The sequence below is a fragment of the Gambusia affinis genome, linkage group LG12, assembly GCF_019740435.1.
Source record: "Gambusia affinis linkage group LG12, SWU_Gaff_1.0, whole genome shotgun sequence".
NCBI lineage: Eukaryota > Metazoa > Chordata > Actinopteri > Cyprinodontiformes > Poeciliidae > Gambusia > Gambusia affinis.
The window spans coordinates 6,952,860-6,970,376 of record NC_057879.1 but is presented as its reverse complement, the minus strand read 5'-3'; the positions used below and the strand labels follow the sequence as shown (position 1 = coordinate 6,970,376).

Below are 17,517 nucleotides of genomic sequence, written 5' to 3'. Positions count from 1 at the left end.
AAAACAAAAAAAACTTTTGTCCTTAAATAAGTTCTACCCAGAACTCCTCAAGTGGCATAGTTGCAACTTTGTATGGTACAAGTTTAGCAGAAAAATCTCCCATTAACCACATTTTTCTGTCAAAATATTAATCCGTTAATCCAAAAAATGGTCAACAGATCAGCCTTACACTGTACTGATGTTAAGTCGAGCAAAAAGACGGAGCTTTTCATAAAACATACCGTATTTTCTGCACTATAAGGCGCACCTAAAAACCTTCAATTTTCTCTAAATCCGACAATGCGCCTTATAATCCTGTGCGCCTTAAATATGGACCAATATTGAGCCACAACAGGTCTCGCAACTATGGTAAGCAGCCGCCGACTTCTTTTTCCATCTTTTGCTACAAATGATCAACCGTACACTTTAGACATGCTATTGCATTTTAGTAAAAAACTGTTGTTTTTGTTTTGTTTATTTGCATCTTTTGACCTATATCTAATATTGCACAAAAATGTATATGGGATTAAATTAAAAATCTGCAGAACGTGCCAACCTGTTTCTTTTTATCTTATTAATCATCTCAATAGTCATAAAGATGAATCGATTACTGAAATAATTGTGAGTTGCAGCCCTGGTTGACAGAACTATTAGACCTGCACGCCACAATTCTGTTGCAAGAATATTCAACTGTTGGAAAGGTACGGTCGAAGTCCAGATGGAAATCGGAAGGCAAATCTGACGCGAGACTCAAAACCACCGCTCACAAAGTTCCTCCATCCAATCTGAGGGAGCAGGGGAGACTTTGCAAAGATGCATGGACAGACGTTTCACTCTCTTAATGTCGAATATGGGACAAAATTTTTAAAAAAACATTAAAAATTATTAAATTGGAATGAATACTTTTGCAAGGCTGTGTACGCTAGAATCCTTTCACTGTTGCAACAAATGGGAAAAAAATAAAATAAAAATCATGCTGGGAGATATTAGTATCTCTGGGAGGTTTGACGGCTGGCAATCAGTGACATGAGATAGAGAAGAAGTTCATTAGTAGCAATGATTTATCTCAACATCTACTCTAGAAGAGGCGACAGCCGTTAAGTACTAAAGACAAAGCTGGGACAGGTAGTGAGGGCTACACCTAAAACCATGTCACATGGGAAAACCTGCAGATGAGAGCCGACTGGTTTAAAACACCGGTTCGCAGAAACAGACTGCACGAGTCCGGTGTGAATATCCCCCCCTTTGCGCTCAAGTCATTCGCAGCTGATCCGATATGATAGTTTGTACAGTACAGCATGGATGAGACTGCTCAGAATCTACAGGAAGTAGAGAGGTCAGTGGGAAAAGAGGGGAAGACATAGGCCGTCCAGGTGGGGGGCGGTAGGCAGGGCAGGGGGTCTAGGGGCCGGGATTGTACTACCTGGATCAGGCATTGTTCCACATGTCTACTCATCTCCTCCTCGCTCCCAGCCAATGGGGCGCTGCACAGCGGACATACCTGCCCCCCCTCCTCAGGCTTCCTCCTCTTCATCTTGCCTATACGAGCTGGAGCAGAGGGACAAGGAGAGAGACGGGATAAAAGAAACAACAACAAATAAATATACTTATCTTGGAATGTCTGCACTGAGTTCTTCACGAACCTACACCGTTTAGGGCTGCAACGAACATTATATTAGTTATCAAAAAATGTACTGATCATTCTGACGATTAATCAATTATTCTGGCTATTAATTAAGTATTTGAACAACTAATCGACTATTCTGACGATTAATCAATTATTTTTCATGATTAATCTGATATTCAGACAATTAGTTGCTTATTCTGCCGATTAATTGATCAGATACGAAAATTTGGAAAATTCTTCCAAAATTTTTTCATTTAAGCCATTTGTATTGATGAGAAATACTTTAAAAGATACAAATAAATTATCCCATTTCCCTTTCAATAAGAAAATAATCATTTTACTGCCTAAAATGCAATAGCACAACGTTGCTTTAGCAAATGCAGTGTAGGGTTAATCAATTATTTCTTTGATTAATTGGATATCAAAAGGTGCTTAGAAGGAAATTTTTTTTACAGTAATAAATTAGGACATTTAAGCAGTTTGTCAAGGACATGTTTAAAGAAAGTATTTCTTTTTAAATCTTGAATTAAAGATGTGTATATTTTCTGCAGTTTTCTTGAGTCTGCGTACTCCAGTTAGCAATTAACGCATCACTAAATTAGTTGACAATTCTCTCAATAACTGATTAATCACAAGTAACTGTTTCAGCTCTAATGTCGTTGCTTAAAGATGGCTGATCTGCCCAAACTTGCCACCTTCTGGAACATCTTCAGAGAGAAACGGCTGGATGCGACGCCCTCATTTCCTTTCCACTCTTCTCTACATCAGCGCCTTTGCTCTACTCCTTTTTTGTTTCTCTGTCATGGCATCTCCCACCACACCCCCAACCCAAGCCTCAGCCTCCACCCCCATCCACCCACACATTTAATTAGAAATTTAACAGGGCCAAACAGCCGTGATTGAACCCTGAGTCTCTGTCGTTTTTTTCTTAACTGCAAATGGCGCGCGGGGACATTAATTTTTAGCTGGCTTGGAAAAGCAAAGGAGGCCAAGAGGGATCGCAGCAACTAGCAGAGGGAGGAGGAGAAGAAGAAGAAAAGGAGGAGGGAGCGAAAGAAGAAGGGGCTTCCATGCTATTTCCTCTTCCTGACATGAATCAAGAGAAGCACTGTTTAAAGAGGAGAGGAAAAGGCTGCTAATTCCGTGCAGCTCAAACCTTTAAGTCCCCACATGGAGAGAACTTCTCAAAATGCCAGATTTAAAAAGAGCCTTGTAAACCAACTGTGACTAACAAACACAATGTAGGACTTAAAGTGAAGTTCAATATTTACCCCCCAAAAAAACAAAACATGCTTTTCAGTTGTTTTCTTACACAAAAATCTGGAACGTGTGGTGTACATATATTTTCACCGTCACTGATGCGAACCCGTTTTGCCTGTTCACACTATTTTTCTGCCAGCTTTTAGCATGTTTCCCTTTGATCGCTTCAAAATGGCTCCAGCTCAAATCAGCCTGGATGGAGACCATCTGTGAACATCACACAGATTTCCAACTGGGTTGAGGTATGGGCCTTGACTAGGCCATTCAGAACAATACAAGCAGATGTCATCTAAAACATCACAACGTAGCTCTGGCTGTATGCCTAGGGTTGTTTTCCTGATGAAATGCGACCCCTCCAGAGTACTTATTTGCTGTATCCCCCCTGAGCGCTCGTGACAAGATGTTAATGGGATTATTTATCGCTTTCTCTCAACAAAGGCCAGATTATGTGGAATGTTCCGAGGTTTTGGTGTTTTTTGTTTTTTTTTATGACCTAACCCTACTTTAAATGTTTTTATCTTCCACTTTCTGCTGTCTTCCTGGGTCTTAATAATGTTCGTTCATTGAAGTTCTCTAAAAGGTTTTCAAAAACAGATGTATTCCATAAAGATTAAATCACACAAAGCCAAACTCTGTGAAGAAATTAGAAGGAGATAATTTGCACTGGATATTATTTAGTAGCATCAAAGTAAAGGATGATGCAAGCCACACTTTTCAGATTTTTGTGTAATTAAAAAAAATTGTTTCTGTTTAATAATTATATGCCACTTGTACACTAGTTTATCTCATTCAATTCCACTGCAAGCCACTTTACAAAAAGCATTTACTTTCTTGAAGACTCACACTGAAGTTAGGTTGTGGTTTCCATAGAAACCCCTACACTGAGAGAGCAAGTTTTCCCCCCCAAGTAGGTATTTGTTAAATATAAATAGAGCAGATTTGATATCATGTTTTTTTTTCTTTCTATCAAGTGTATCATTCATATATAGATCTGGTAAAGAGATCATTTATTCTCATTTCTATTCAACATGAACTCTTTAGCTTACGTGTTAACTCTTGCGGCTTTACAAGCACATATACATTTCAAAACTTTTATTAATTTCAAAGTTCAGAGTAACACATGTTCTTAAACATATGCTATTGGCAAATTAAACGACAGAATTAGCTGAACCGATATGTGTACATACCATTCAATCTCGTTTGCCTGTTTGCCCGAACTCGTAAAAATGTCTGCAAGCAAAAGAAGAAAGGAGAGAGAGGAAATACTCATTAGACGTTAATTAGACAGTGGGCAGTGTTCACAAGAGCAAATCTCGCTGTTCTGACTGGGATTGTTTTGGATACTTTCTGGGGGGTGCGCTTATCAAGACAGACAGTAGACAGTTCCACCTACTTCTCTCTTGTTTTCCACCTCTTCCATAACTCTGTGCTGCCTGTCGACAGCGGGCCTAAAACTCGCTGCTGCGCAGAGTTCAGGGCTGCCGCCAGATATTCTACATCCCAACAAACTACACGCTGTGACTACAAATCCACACGGATGGAAAAGGATTGAAAGTGGCGCCCGAGTCGGCATAAAGCTCTCATTTCGGACGCCATGTTGGCTGTTGTGATCACGTGACCGTTGAGGAAACGGAAGGGTGCAAGACGTTGGTTGTTATTTCGCCTATTGGGCACTAGGGGGAAGCAGCGGGTTTCAGTATGAACCCCGGTGGGTTTGGCTCTACTACTTTTGATGCTATTTATTTGATTTATTTACTTAATTAAAAATGTCTCACAATAATAAAATATGTCTATACTATTAATCCTGATTATTTTCTAGAGATTTTCTCTTATGTTTTGGGTAGTGTCACTATTTTTATTTCAAATGACCACTCTCAAATTTACATTTGACTATAAAATTTTGGAATTGTTTGAGAGATAAGAGTTTAATATTTGCTAAATGTAAATAAATGGCCAAATCTTATCTTTTTTTCATGCTACAATCACAAATTGGATGAACTTTCACAAATTTTACCACTATAAATGAGCCAGGAGATGGTATATTGTTTTATTTTATTTTATTGCTATTTTCTTTTGCTATTTGTTATTGCTATTTTTTATTTTGCCAAAAATAGAAAAAGATACAAGCTACAAGGTTGTACTCTAGCAGTGTTTGAGGATATTGAGAGTGATTTTTCCCCTTAAATAGTTAAAACCTTGTAACACCAGACAATGAACATCAATTTTCAAGTCCTCCCAATGTGATTTGGGTCTAGAGACTTTGATTAGGTCATACAGTTTTCATTCAGCCAGGGATTTATTCTTGGTAATCTTCAACACACACCAGATTTCCAGAGTGCATGACCACTAGCTTTCCTGTCTGGAGATACTCCCATCTGAGATATGGATCTCTGCAGTTCCTGCAGAGTTTGTTTTATTGGACATTGTGTAATATGGTGTTAACCATTACAATATCTAAGTCAGTCAAGTACACTGTAGTCTTTTGCAAAAACTGGTAGCAGAAACTGTAAAGGTTTAAAAAAAAAATACTGTAGTTGAGTAAATGCATCGTTCATCACTGGGAGACAAAATATTAACATTTAGTTTTTTCTTTTGTGCTCATATCTGGAACATTTTGGGGTCCGAGCTAGTTCATGCTGCCCGAGGTGAATTACCCGCATCATTAAAAATAATGGCCTCAGCAATAAATGTATAGTATTATGAAATTAATTGAGGTCAGACTCATTTGGCCTATCCACCTTTGTTTTTTGCAAAATGTGTCCCTTAGATCTACTGGGATTCAACCTGGAGGGCCATACGCAGTGACTATATGCTGACTAAAGCATTTCCTTTTACAGTTATGGATACCCGCTCTTTGGTACTGCAGTGACGCTCTTATTGTCTGCCATTGGTGGAAAGCGTTGAGCAGCCGGGCCTTCACCTTCCCTCTCGTTGATCCTTTCCTCCCTCTTCATTCTCTGAGTTATTGGCCCGCTGGCCGTGCATCACCACCACCACCGCTGCCTTATCATTATGATACACTCAGTGAACGGCTGACGACAGGTCAGGTTTCCAGGAGACGCGAGAAAGCCCGCGAGCACTCAGACCTGACTGAAAAGGAGGAGGTGGTAAAGTCTTCCATTATGCTTCATTTCAAGGTGTTAAAATAAGTCCCCATCGACTTAATCATTTGTATAATATAAGGTGATTTCAGCAGTTTCACCAAATGAGAAAATCTCCTTTATTGCTATAAGGTCTTTATGAGCTGTGTCATCCCAAACGTATGGATGTAACGTCGGCATGGACTTAATAGTTCTTATTTTATGGTGTTAAGGGGGAAACTCACTTAACCCGGAGATACATCACGGCCAGAAGAATTAGCCGAACAAAGTTTGATGAATAGAATAGATAAAAGCAGTCAGGGTGACATCTGAGATTAAAGAAGATTGGTCTGTTATTCAGCTTAACTGCTGAGAAGGCATCAGAAAGCAAAATTTAATTTACCATAATATTCTAACGCGTCATTATTACTTCAGTGCCTTATATCATCACATACACTTTGTTAGACTGTGAAAACAGCCTTAATGTACCTTTCAATTTCAACTTCAACATGTTTGATTGTTTTTTTTAAATTTTATTTTAATGTCAGGTTTGAGTTCATGTTTTTGAACATCTGATCAGATTAAGAGGTATCTCAACTCCAAGCCCATAAAGAAGAAGAGATTTTCTTTTAAACATTTTTTTTACAGATAAACATTCATATAAATTAGCCTAAGCTGGAGGCTTAGTAAGAAAACGGAATAAATCATGCTTGAACTTAAAGACTAAAAGACTGAAGTTCATTTAATAAACTACATTTCTGATGTTTTCTATTGAAAGAGATGACCTTCCTGCTAACAAAAAAAGTATAACTTCAACCATGACTGCCTCGAGCGGTGTGTGTATGTGCTTTTGTGACCTGATATCTGTCGGAGTGGTGGGCATCTTCCGATGACAGGGGTGACACCACCGGAGACTCTCCCTCTCTCTTGATGTGCACTGACAAAAGCATCGACTGGAGAGTCAAACAGAGAAGAGAGAAAAAAAAAAAGTCATCTTCTACGCAAATGATCTTGTCATGTTGTCACTATATAGAGAAATGGTTATTCTATAACATTTTGCAGTCTGAAAGCTACAACAAGATAATAAGGAGCAAAAAGTACAAAGATTTGCTGAAGAACAGATATATCAAAGCTTGAGCATGTTCCCCCCACCCCCTACAGTTCAACTTGAGAAAGCAGCAAAAAAAAATTGAAAAGGTTAGTGTAGCATCATGCATTTCCCTGATCATTTGGACTGCACATGTAAACTTGAATTTTGTGCAAAACACGTGATATTCTGATATAGTTTGGTAGCAGTAGAAGAGCACGTGGTTTAAGTTTGAAAACTTTAATAGCAAATATCTGTTTGCATTACACAGACAGCACAAAACAAAAAAAAAAAAAATACCGTCTGCTTAAAGCCTGTAGTGATTTTTGCAAGGAAGAACCGGAACCTACATAATGGACTAACAAAGAAAATTGGTTCTAAAAGATGCTTACACAGAGTTCGATGACCTCAAATAAATTACCTTTACAAAGAGGAAACATCCATATTGTACAACTGAGTTGTAGAGAAGTGAGGAAAAAAAAAAACGGCCTTTCTGCCTTTGAACAGCAGTTTGCCTCGGCACTGTGGCGGTCAACTAAGCTGAAACCTTAAGTTAGGAGAAAATAAATTAGTGTCCACCTAACTGTACAACTTAAATATATCTTAAAGTGTGTATTGATGTGTAATCAGCCAACCCTGCTGTAATAAAAAGAAAAAACAGACAAAGAAAAGGGAACCAGATCATCGCCTTTACTTCGAAAGCTAAACTTCAGAGAAGAGGAACCGTTTAAAGCCTCAAATGGTGTGTGAGGACTGATGAGTAAGCAACCGTGCAAAACCGAAGCCACTTACTACAAAACACTGCAGCTGAGTGTAAAATGTGAGGGTTTTCTTTATATGTATTACAAAATTTTAACATTTATTTACGTCCCTCGAAGACCTACGACGCAGCAAAGACCCGGAATCATTACCCTTGGAGAACCCCGTCAGTGTTATTGCCTCAGCTGCTAAGGGCGACACGTCACCGATGATGACTGTAACCTGCCTGACTTTGTCTATAAAACCCCTTCCTCTGATTAGACTTAATGTTTATGGGACGTTAAGAGGAGTTAGGGAAGAAAGAGCGATTGGAAAGTGAGGAGGCCCTCAGAGGGAACGGGAGGAAATCAAGGAGAGGGCTGGAGGGAGAGAGGGTAAACATCCGACATTACAGGACAGCGCCTGTCCATAAATCTGTACCGCCACGTTTTGTGCTGCCGCTCTGGCAGGCGCGCGCGTATAAAAGAATATCCTCTTCTAACCCTCTTCCCTGTGACAAAGACAGTCAAGGGAGTCTCGCAAGTGACCGAGGAGCAAGGGTGGTAAGAGGAAGACGAGGGTGTGAGAGAACGGGAAGGGAGAGGGAAGGTAATGTCTTTCTTTTACAACTGTCGGCCCTCACTCTCTCACTTTCTCTCCCTCGGTACTTATATTTTCATTTGTGCTGCTGTGGCTGCTTTCGTTTTTTTTTTCTTCTTCTTCTTCTTCTTCTCTTTTTACAAGGCAGCTGTGAAATATTTGTATTTACAGTCATCTCCTATTAATCAAGTGGAAAGGGGCAGAGCAGAGGCTTAAGTGCTCGACAGCAATAATCTAATAATAATATGTGAGAAATGACCAACCTCCAGTGCTGCCACAGTAAATTGGACATTATGCATGGTGCTTTTCTGCCTCTCTGAGTGTGTGCGTGTGCGTGTGTGTGCGTGTGGGTGTGTTAGCGCGAATATGTGTGTGTCTGATCTTTCTTCTTTTTCACAGGTTTAAAAAGGTCAGGAATCCTTTACCTGGGGGCGGAGGGGCGGTCGAGGGATATATTTAAGTTTTATCATTACAATATGACATTTAGTGGTAATCTACAAAGAGGTTATAAATGAAGGTCTTTCTCCAGATTTGGTCTTTAAAAAGCGCTAATTAAATCAACACGCAGAGAGAGCAGCGTAAAAAAAAAAAGAGAAAAGAAATAAACGAAACCCACCAGAATAGAGATTACGTCTACGAATAATCGCGTCAGATATCTGAACATGGTTCCTTTTCGAATGTGTTACATTTTTCTCTACAAAACTACCTTGCGCGTACAGGTGAAGAAGAAGAAGGGGAAAAAAAAACATAAGGAGGATTTTGTGGGGTTAATCCCCGGTATGAAATGAATGGGTGGTGCACAGCAGCCGGGGGAGAACAACAACAAGCCCGTATGCTTCAGACCGGCCCTCTTCATTCTCCACGGCCTGCCGCAGAATACTAAACGACAGCGGTAAGATGCGCAGTCACGGCTGCAGAGGAGGGCCAGCGCTCACCCCTCAACCCTCCTCCGCCTGCCTCACTCGAGTGCGAGCCCACCCGCAGCACCGCCAGCGCTCCGTTTTAAGCCTGGGCCAGCACCTTCTGCACCAAGCGCTGGGGGTGGGGTGGGGGGGCACTGATTTATTCAAGATCCCCCAGTGGATTCATGTTAGAGTCAACGTGCTCCCTGACTCGAGGTGTTCGACTTTTCTGCGGTTAGAGGTTGAATACGAACGCGGAACGGGGTGGCTTAGGTTTGGCCTTTTTAGAAAAGTCACCGAAGGTTTTCTATGTTCATGTGTTGCTCTATGATGATGAGATTAATTAGATTAAAAACTGGAGGCAGCATTTGTTTTTTGTGGTATGGAATGAAGATGAAACAAATAATCTAAAAAGTGTAGCAGGCATTTGCATCCAGCCTTAAAGTCAATACTTTGCAAAGCCACCATTTTGTAGGAGGTACAGGGTTTCCCCCCAAAATCCATCTAAGCCTGGTGGTAGTGGCCCTAGACCTTGTTTGGCCGGGCGACGTCTGAGCCGGCATGTTTCCTTGCTTCTTTGTGTCTCTCATGTTATGAGGTAGGCTGTAGCTTGAAGGATCTTGCCTAAGGACCCAGACAGGATAGCGCCTTTTCGGTTTCAACCATTGGATTCTTTTACAAAGGTCGACCGGTGAAAAAGGCTACTGACTTATCTATCTATCTTATCAATAGCTCAATATGTATATATATATATATATATATATATATATAATAAAAAATAAACAAATGATTATTATCCTGGTGGGTGGGGAAGTAAAGCCTGGTGGCCCAGCAGACTTATAGTACACTGGGGGAAACCCTGAGGTATGTCTTTCCCAGTTTGTACATCTGGACATTGACTTTGCAAAAAGAGCTCAAACTCAGTCAGATTCTTTGACGTAAAACTTTCAACTGTAACCCAACTGTATGCTTAGTGTTGGACGGAGGAACCTCCACTGGAGTTTAAGATATTAGAAGAGGTTTTCTTTCGGGACAACCCTGCATTTAACTCCATCCATCCTACCGTTCACGCTGACCCGTTTCCCTGTCCCTCCTGAAAAATCCTTTCCCACAGTATGACATTGACACCGCCATGTTTCACCGTGAGATATGGTTCATTCAGGGTGGTGCGTTTTTGTCTTGTCTGACAAAGACTGGTATTTATTCTCTGAGGGGTTTTATTTGAGGTTTATTCGAGCTATCAGAGTAAAAACAGGCTGACCACAAACGCAAACCGGGCTTTTAAGATTTTCTTCTCATAAAACCTTGTTATTTTTCTTCTACATAATATCGATTATGCACTACTTTGTGTTAATCTTTTAGATAAGATCTTATGTAGGTTTATGATTGTGCCTCAACAAAAATGGGAAAACACCGATAGGGTGTGAATAATTTGGCAAGAAATTGCAATTATTGACATTGCGCTGTGTCAGAGTACTTCTAGAATGCTCTCTGTCTGGCGGTTTGGAAATGCTCCTTAAATCTCTCCTCATCTTATTAGAAAACCAGAAAATACATTTCCTTTTGGGCAGGCTGCCGGAGAACCACAGTGCACTCGGCTCTCGGTGAGTTTGTTGGTGGGAAATACAAGGAAAGATGTGCGCAGATCTGATTGACAAGACAGCAATGAATCATTCCAACAATGCTATTTCTAAACTAAGCAAATCACATCCACACGAAAGTCTGACGCTGCTCTGAAATACGAGCCTCTCCTTACCTTGGGAGTTCCCGGAGTGGCTACGCCATCCTTGGACGAGGGGTTCTTACTGCAATCAGGAAACAGGACAAGAAGGAATTTAGTGAAGATTTATACGATAATGTGGTGCTGAGCCGAGTCTGGGCACGCGCTGCGTGCTTGTTCAGCTCCTTTCCCTTGATAAAACAAGCAATGTCTGTAAATTTTCAGCACATCGGAGAGCAAATTCTCCGGACTCTTGTTAACGCGTTCGCGTGCATTTTATCCGCTCCGCTCTTCCGTTCGCCGTCCTCCCTTTTTGTTTTTCATCAGGCGCTTTACAGCAGCTACGACCACCAAAGAAGCGACGCGCTCTCCAACGCCGCTGCACTTTCACATAAACACGGAAGGCGGGAAACAAATGAACTTGCCGGTGCTGCCAAACGGCGCTCACTGGCAGTCTGAAAATATGCATTTGGCTTGGAAACAAGCGAGACAGCTTAGATTGGAAATGAAGGACGGGGTGGGGGTCAAAAATGTAGAAAATTGACAGTTTTGCGCTTTATCCTGCCAACAAACCGGACATGTGACATTTCTCCTTGATGCTTATTCTCAATTGATCCACTCATCCTTCTTCCTACCTTCTCTCCGCGCCCCATCATCCCCTATCTCTTTCTCTCTCTCTCTCTCCTTCGCTTCCTTTCACTCAGACACTGAGATAAATTTCTCTGAGCCTCATGAAGCATTGCAACAGGCTTGACACTGACGCGGCGAGGCAGGGGTTGTCATGTTTGCTTTGAGACCCCGTTAGCGGTCCAGACCCTCGGACACGCTCACACAGGCGCAGTCACTCCGCTCATACACACACGCGCACAGGCTAACAGACAATGGCAGATCGAGGAAGGAACAGTGCCCAAAGCTGAATTGAGCGCAACCTCTAATCTGACAGCATGCCCCGGCAGGCCAGGGATTTTATTTTGCAATGGCTGAACGGGTGGATCATAAAAATAAGAGGCTTTATTTACGTGTTACTTATCTGACGGAAGAATTTACAAACTGGCGTTCAACAAGGAGGCGCCAGTAAAACGTTATCCTCTGCAAAATGAAACAGTGTCTTTTTTTTTTATCTATATTAAACATTCAGTGAATACCAGATATTTACATACACGGTATATAACTTATGAAACATGTTTTCACTGCAAGAAAATCTTAATCTAACCAAGTCTTTTTTTTGTCAAGTTCCTAGTGTAAATGTCTTAGAAAACTTAAGACATTTTCGCAGCAATAATATGAGCTGGTTTTAAGTCAATAATTTCTCAATAGTGATAAAAATTAAGTTCCATTGGCAGATTTTTTTTTTACTTATAACAAGACATTTTCTCCATGTAACAAGTGAAATAATTTGCAAACGGAGATATTACTTTTTCATCAATGTTAGGGAATTATTGACTTAAAACAAGCTCATATGTCTGGCTGAAAAGATGCTTGTAAGTTAGTTTTGTGTTATTTCAAGCTTTCAAAAATAGTTCCACTAGAAACTTGACAAAAAATACTTGGTCAGATTTTGGTTGTTTTTGCAGTGTACACACTCTTGACATAAAAAAAAAAAAAGAAGTTTTATTCGGTGTCACATTCCTGCCAAAAACACGCTCTACCCATCTGCACGCTCTAGTCCAAAAATGGACCTCTTTCTCTGTTAAAAGGGCATATTTGTCAATTGGAGGCGGTAAATCTTCTGACTGGCTGGATTTTCAGCTAAAATCTGTTGACAGGAATCAGCTTCTACAATGGTCTCCCACATGATGAGAGTTGAAATATTCCACAGCGTCATCACAAGTCATTTCAGTTATAACATGCATTGTGTGAAAATGGTGGTGAAATCATGTAAAGTTTTTCAATTCAAATATTAAAATGAAATATTTTATGAAATATAATTTCATGAAATATTTTATGAAATGAAATGATACGTAATTTATCCCTTACGTATTTAGCAATACGTAATTGATAAACTTTTCAAGTCTGTATTCCTAAAAAACAAATCTCAGCTTTAAAACCGAGCTAGCTGTATGCTTTAGCAAAACGATAGGAAGACAAGAGGCTATGGAAACCTGAAAGGAGAACCCAAAAATCAAATTTCCATCTGTTTCTCATTTCTATAACATTTACCATCAAAAAGTGGACAGCAAGCAACTTTGGCTGGCCTGTATGTGGCGCTGTAACACTGCCCTGGAAATGGAACAAAAACAAAAACAGAGAAGAACAGGCACATGCACATAAAAGTAGTGGGGGGCTCAGTTATGCATTGTTTCATAACTGACATCATCAGTTATGAAACAATGCACATTGGTTAATTGGTTATCTACATGATAAACAAGAGTGGAGCCCTAAGATTTATAGTAGAACCAAGGAACCATTTTCTGAAAATGATCATGTCAGAAGTCCCTAAATCCAACTTCTGTATGAGTCCGAGGTCAAAAAGAAAACAAAACACACACACACACACACACACATATATAACAATTCCAGTGCAGATGGCACCTCATGCTGTCAAAGTTAACATGTCTTGTCTCTATGTGTATGGCTCTATGACAAGGGCAGCAAGGCCTGAGGGATGGAGTAAGTGTGTTGAAGGTGTTGGAAGTTTACAGGCTACTTGCATCCAAAACAGGTTTTCTGTTACTTATTTACCAGAAAATATGTTTGTAAATGCTAACTCAAATTGAGTTGGTATCTGATTAACAGCTTCCGATTTGGCGCTAAATTAAAGGGCTAGTTCATAGATTTTCATCCAGACTCCATTTGACCAGGTGCTGATACAGCCACTGGGGAAAGGCTTGAAAACTGTGAGCGAGGAGTCGGGACTCATGCTTACGAAATCTAACCGTATGTTACAAACAGTAGCTGAGTGTCACGTTATGGAGCGGGTGTGTGAGAGCCGGTTAAGTTCTGCTCACGCACCTGTGGACGCGCGTCCGCATCCGAGCATGTCTGTGCTGGCCCCTCCCGTTCGGCAACAAAGAAAGCAAACACGGGGCTGACACAGCCAAGCTGCCGCGCAACGCAGCCAAATCTGCCAGCCTCCCCCTCCCCCTCTCCCTCTCCCTCGCACATGCCTCTCTCACTTCGCTCCCATCTCTGCCTCTCTCTCATCTCTCTCCCTCGATCTCCCCTTTTATTCATTACCTGGAACCTTTGCAGAGGCGTCAACAATAACAGCCACCTCCACCTGCTTGTTGACAGTGTCAGACAGCGACGGGAAAGCGAGCGAGACGGCGAGGGGACAGCAGTTGCGTGCCTGCCGCAAAGGGGTGTGGGGGGGAAATTGCCACATTGACAGAGGGTGATGGAGAGATGAAAGGAGAGTGGGAAAGGGTGGTGGTGTTGGGGGGTTTGGGGGGGAACGCGAGGTGAAAGAAAGATGTGGTAAGAGAGGATGAGCGGGCAACACAAAGAGGAATGATGAAAGGAGACAGAAAACGAGAGGAAGAAAAACAAGAGGGAGTGATAGGACTGTTGGCGCTGCCTCTTCTTAGGGGTTTACACGTCTGTTCGCCGTGGTTTCTATGAATTTTTGATGGTGGTGGAGGGGGTGTCGGGGGCGGGGGGAGGTTAGGAGGCCCTGGAAACTCCAGCTGGCTGGCACGTCAAAAAAAAAAAAAAAAGAAACGAAAAGAAAGAAACACGGGAGGCAGAAACCCCGCCAAACAAGCAGCTGGAACAGAGACAGTTTAAAATATGCTTTGATAATAATTTGATAATGAGGGAAGTGTGAAACGGAGGACAGGTGAGGGATTGGGGGGTTCCTGTCTTCCTCCTACTTCTTACAGGTTTTTGTCCTGTCCCACCACTTGAGAGAGACTGTCTGAACACAAACTACAAGATTACGAATGGGAAATAAAAGCAAGCGTGAAGGATCCTCTGGGGTGTTTGATGGTAAATGAACCAAACTTATAGCGCTTTTCTGATAATTTTGACCACTCAAAGCGCTTTACACTAGAGTCACATTCACCCACACAAATGTATACACAGATCATTAGACAATTTGAGGTTAGGTACCTTGCCCAGGGGCACATCGACATGTTGCAGGAGGAAGCGGGAATCAAACCCGCAACCTTCCGATCACAAAACGACCACTCTACCCACAATCACCCTGATATGGTTCCCTTGATATGGACAAGCTAAGCCTGGTGAAATCTGAATATGGTGTCTCACAACCAAAAACCTCTATCTGGTTTGTGCATTTTTTATTTTATTTTATTTTATTCTAATAATTAAGACAATACTGACTCACTGACTCAAACCATCTTCCCTAAGCCTCAAATTACCACGTGTAGCAAGAGGGACGGTGCACTCAGGGTGGCGTGCATCAGGTGTTTTTACTTCTGTTGGCCAGAAAGTTGTTCTCATCTGTCCAGAGCTGCTCATGCATGTCTCATACTTGGGTTCTTGTGGCTTCCTTGTATAAAGACCAGATTTGGATGCTGCGCAATGACTAGTTTCCCTATTGACAGATACTCCAGGGCTCTTTATGCGCAAACAAAAACTCACTCATGTTTGTGGTTGTAACGGACAAAATGTATATTAAAAAAAAAAAAAAAAAAAAAAGGGTCAAGGGAATGACACTGCATGTGACCGACAGCCATCCTACGATCCATTTAAACGATCGGGCTGTTCTTGGTGAAAACAAGAAGGTGGATGGCACAGTAAATTCAAGACGCTGATTGCTTCTTGCCTTTTTTTTTTCTCTTTGGTGTCATCTGCCAGGGAGGTGGGGGTTATGGCCGTGTGGACGTAAATTGATTACGGAGAAGGATGAGGGGGAGGAAGGGGCAGCAGAGGTGGGAAACGGAGAAGGAGGAGGAGGGTGGAGTATGATGGGGTATGTAAATGACTTTGCCACCCTCCACCCCCACCCCCGAGCCACCTGACATGTACGGGGCATGATAGATTTCCATTTGCCAAGCTCTACATCGGTGTGCGATTTCCATGTCCTCGCAGATGCTGCGGCCCATGAACAAGTGACACAGCCGCAAGGGAGGACAGGCAGGCGGGCGGGAAGGCAGTTGCAATCAAACCCACAACCATTTACATGCAGACAGAACAGGACTGTGAGCGGAAGAAGCAAAAAAAAAAAAAAAAAAGAAAAAGAAAGAAACAAAAAAGCGAGACGCTGGAAAACAGGGATTGAGAGCCAAGCAAGATGCAGCGCACGCGTCTCTTCGTTTCCATATCCGTGGGTTTGTTTTTTTTTCATTCGGCAACTGCCTGCGTGTCATTAAAGGTAGATTTACTACAAATTGGGCCAAATTCCCACTGTCACTTTCAATGATGGCTGCCACCATGCAGAGAGCCAGAGAGAGGAAGAGGCAGAAGGTGATTTAGCATGAGGGCGGTTCTGTGATGCAACACACATACAAATGGTTGCTTTCTATGTGAAAAACTATGGATTTCTTTGCTTTATTATTATTATTATTATTATTATTATTATTATTATTATTATTATTATTATTATTATTATTATTATTATTATTATTATTATTTTCTTTAGCACAAGTCTAAAATTGGTCCACTGTATCTATATCATTTAACCTCCCCCATCATCCCTTTTTTTCTTGCAGTGTGTCTTTGGGTTAATGGTGAGTAGGTAAATCAGCCAGCCGTGACGCTAGCCACCATCCCATCTCACCCAGGGATGATGCGATTTCCTTAAATAACTGTGTGTGTGTGTGTCCGTGCGTGTGTGTGTGGGTGTGTGTGTGTGAGAGAGAGAGAGTTTCACCAGTTTGGTATCCAGAGGGAAGGACAAACTGACCTTCATTATTAATTGAAATACACCTGCATTCTGAAGTTTAACAAGAGAATACGTTTTCTCCCAGTTTCACTTTATCTCGGCGATCCTTACATTTTTATGCATTTTTGTCTATTTGGATTGGAACTGTTCTATCACAATAACAACAAGCCAAGCATAGACTCTGATGAAGGCACAGAATTTTTATTTTTTTTTTTTTTATCCAGTAAAACTAAAGTTAAAAGACTTTAAAACCTTTTCTTACCCTTCTTATTGGTTTGCACTCTATACACATTAGCTTCAGAAATGCAATAAAAAAAGTTAAGGGAACCAGAGAAGAGATGGAAGGTTTAGGACTGACACATGGAAAGTCTCGGTTGTCCCTCTGAAAATTCTGATTCGGACGCTTGCGGCTACTTTAACCTCCAACGTCTCCATAAAAGAAGTGTGTCACTGACAATGAAAACTCCTTCAAACTTAATGAATCCAAACTCTTCTTTTGTACAAAGCTATTATTTTCCTCAGGTAAGTTTGTTTAAGCTTTAACTGGAGTAGCTTCCAATTGATAATCTGCACAGTTGATAGAGGAGCAACAAACGTAAAGCCATTGTGTTGTTAAAATGTAGAACTATCTATTAATATAGCGTTCTATCCCAGGTACTCTGACATCCTGCGAAGAAATTCAAGCAGAAACTTTCCACAAACTCACGAGTTCAATGGATCAAGAATTGTGCTGTGATAC

At 41.2% G+C, this 17,517-nt stretch overlaps 1 protein-coding gene across 3 annotated transcripts in view; it reads right to left on the bottom strand.

Moving 5' to 3' along the window:
- rnf220a (ring finger protein 220a) overlaps positions 1 to 17,517 on the bottom strand; it is a 289,741-nt gene that overhangs the window by 27,361 nt on the left and 244,863 nt on the right. For 2 of the 3 annotated variants that reach the window (XM_044135093.1, XM_044135092.1), the window contains 4 exons: positions 11,030 to 11,078; positions 6,804 to 6,899; positions 4,054 to 4,096; positions 1,403 to 1,527 (listed from right to left, as the gene is read on the bottom strand). In XM_044135093.1, the coding sequence (XP_043991028.1) occupies positions 1,403 to 1,527; positions 4,054 to 4,096; positions 6,804 to 6,899; positions 11,030 to 11,078 (313 nt within the window). Of the gene's footprint in view, positions 1 to 1,402; positions 1,528 to 4,053; positions 4,097 to 4,259; positions 4,503 to 6,803; positions 6,900 to 11,029; positions 11,079 to 17,517 lie in introns of those variants that run through there. The other variant, XM_044135094.1, reaches the window with a different exon arrangement.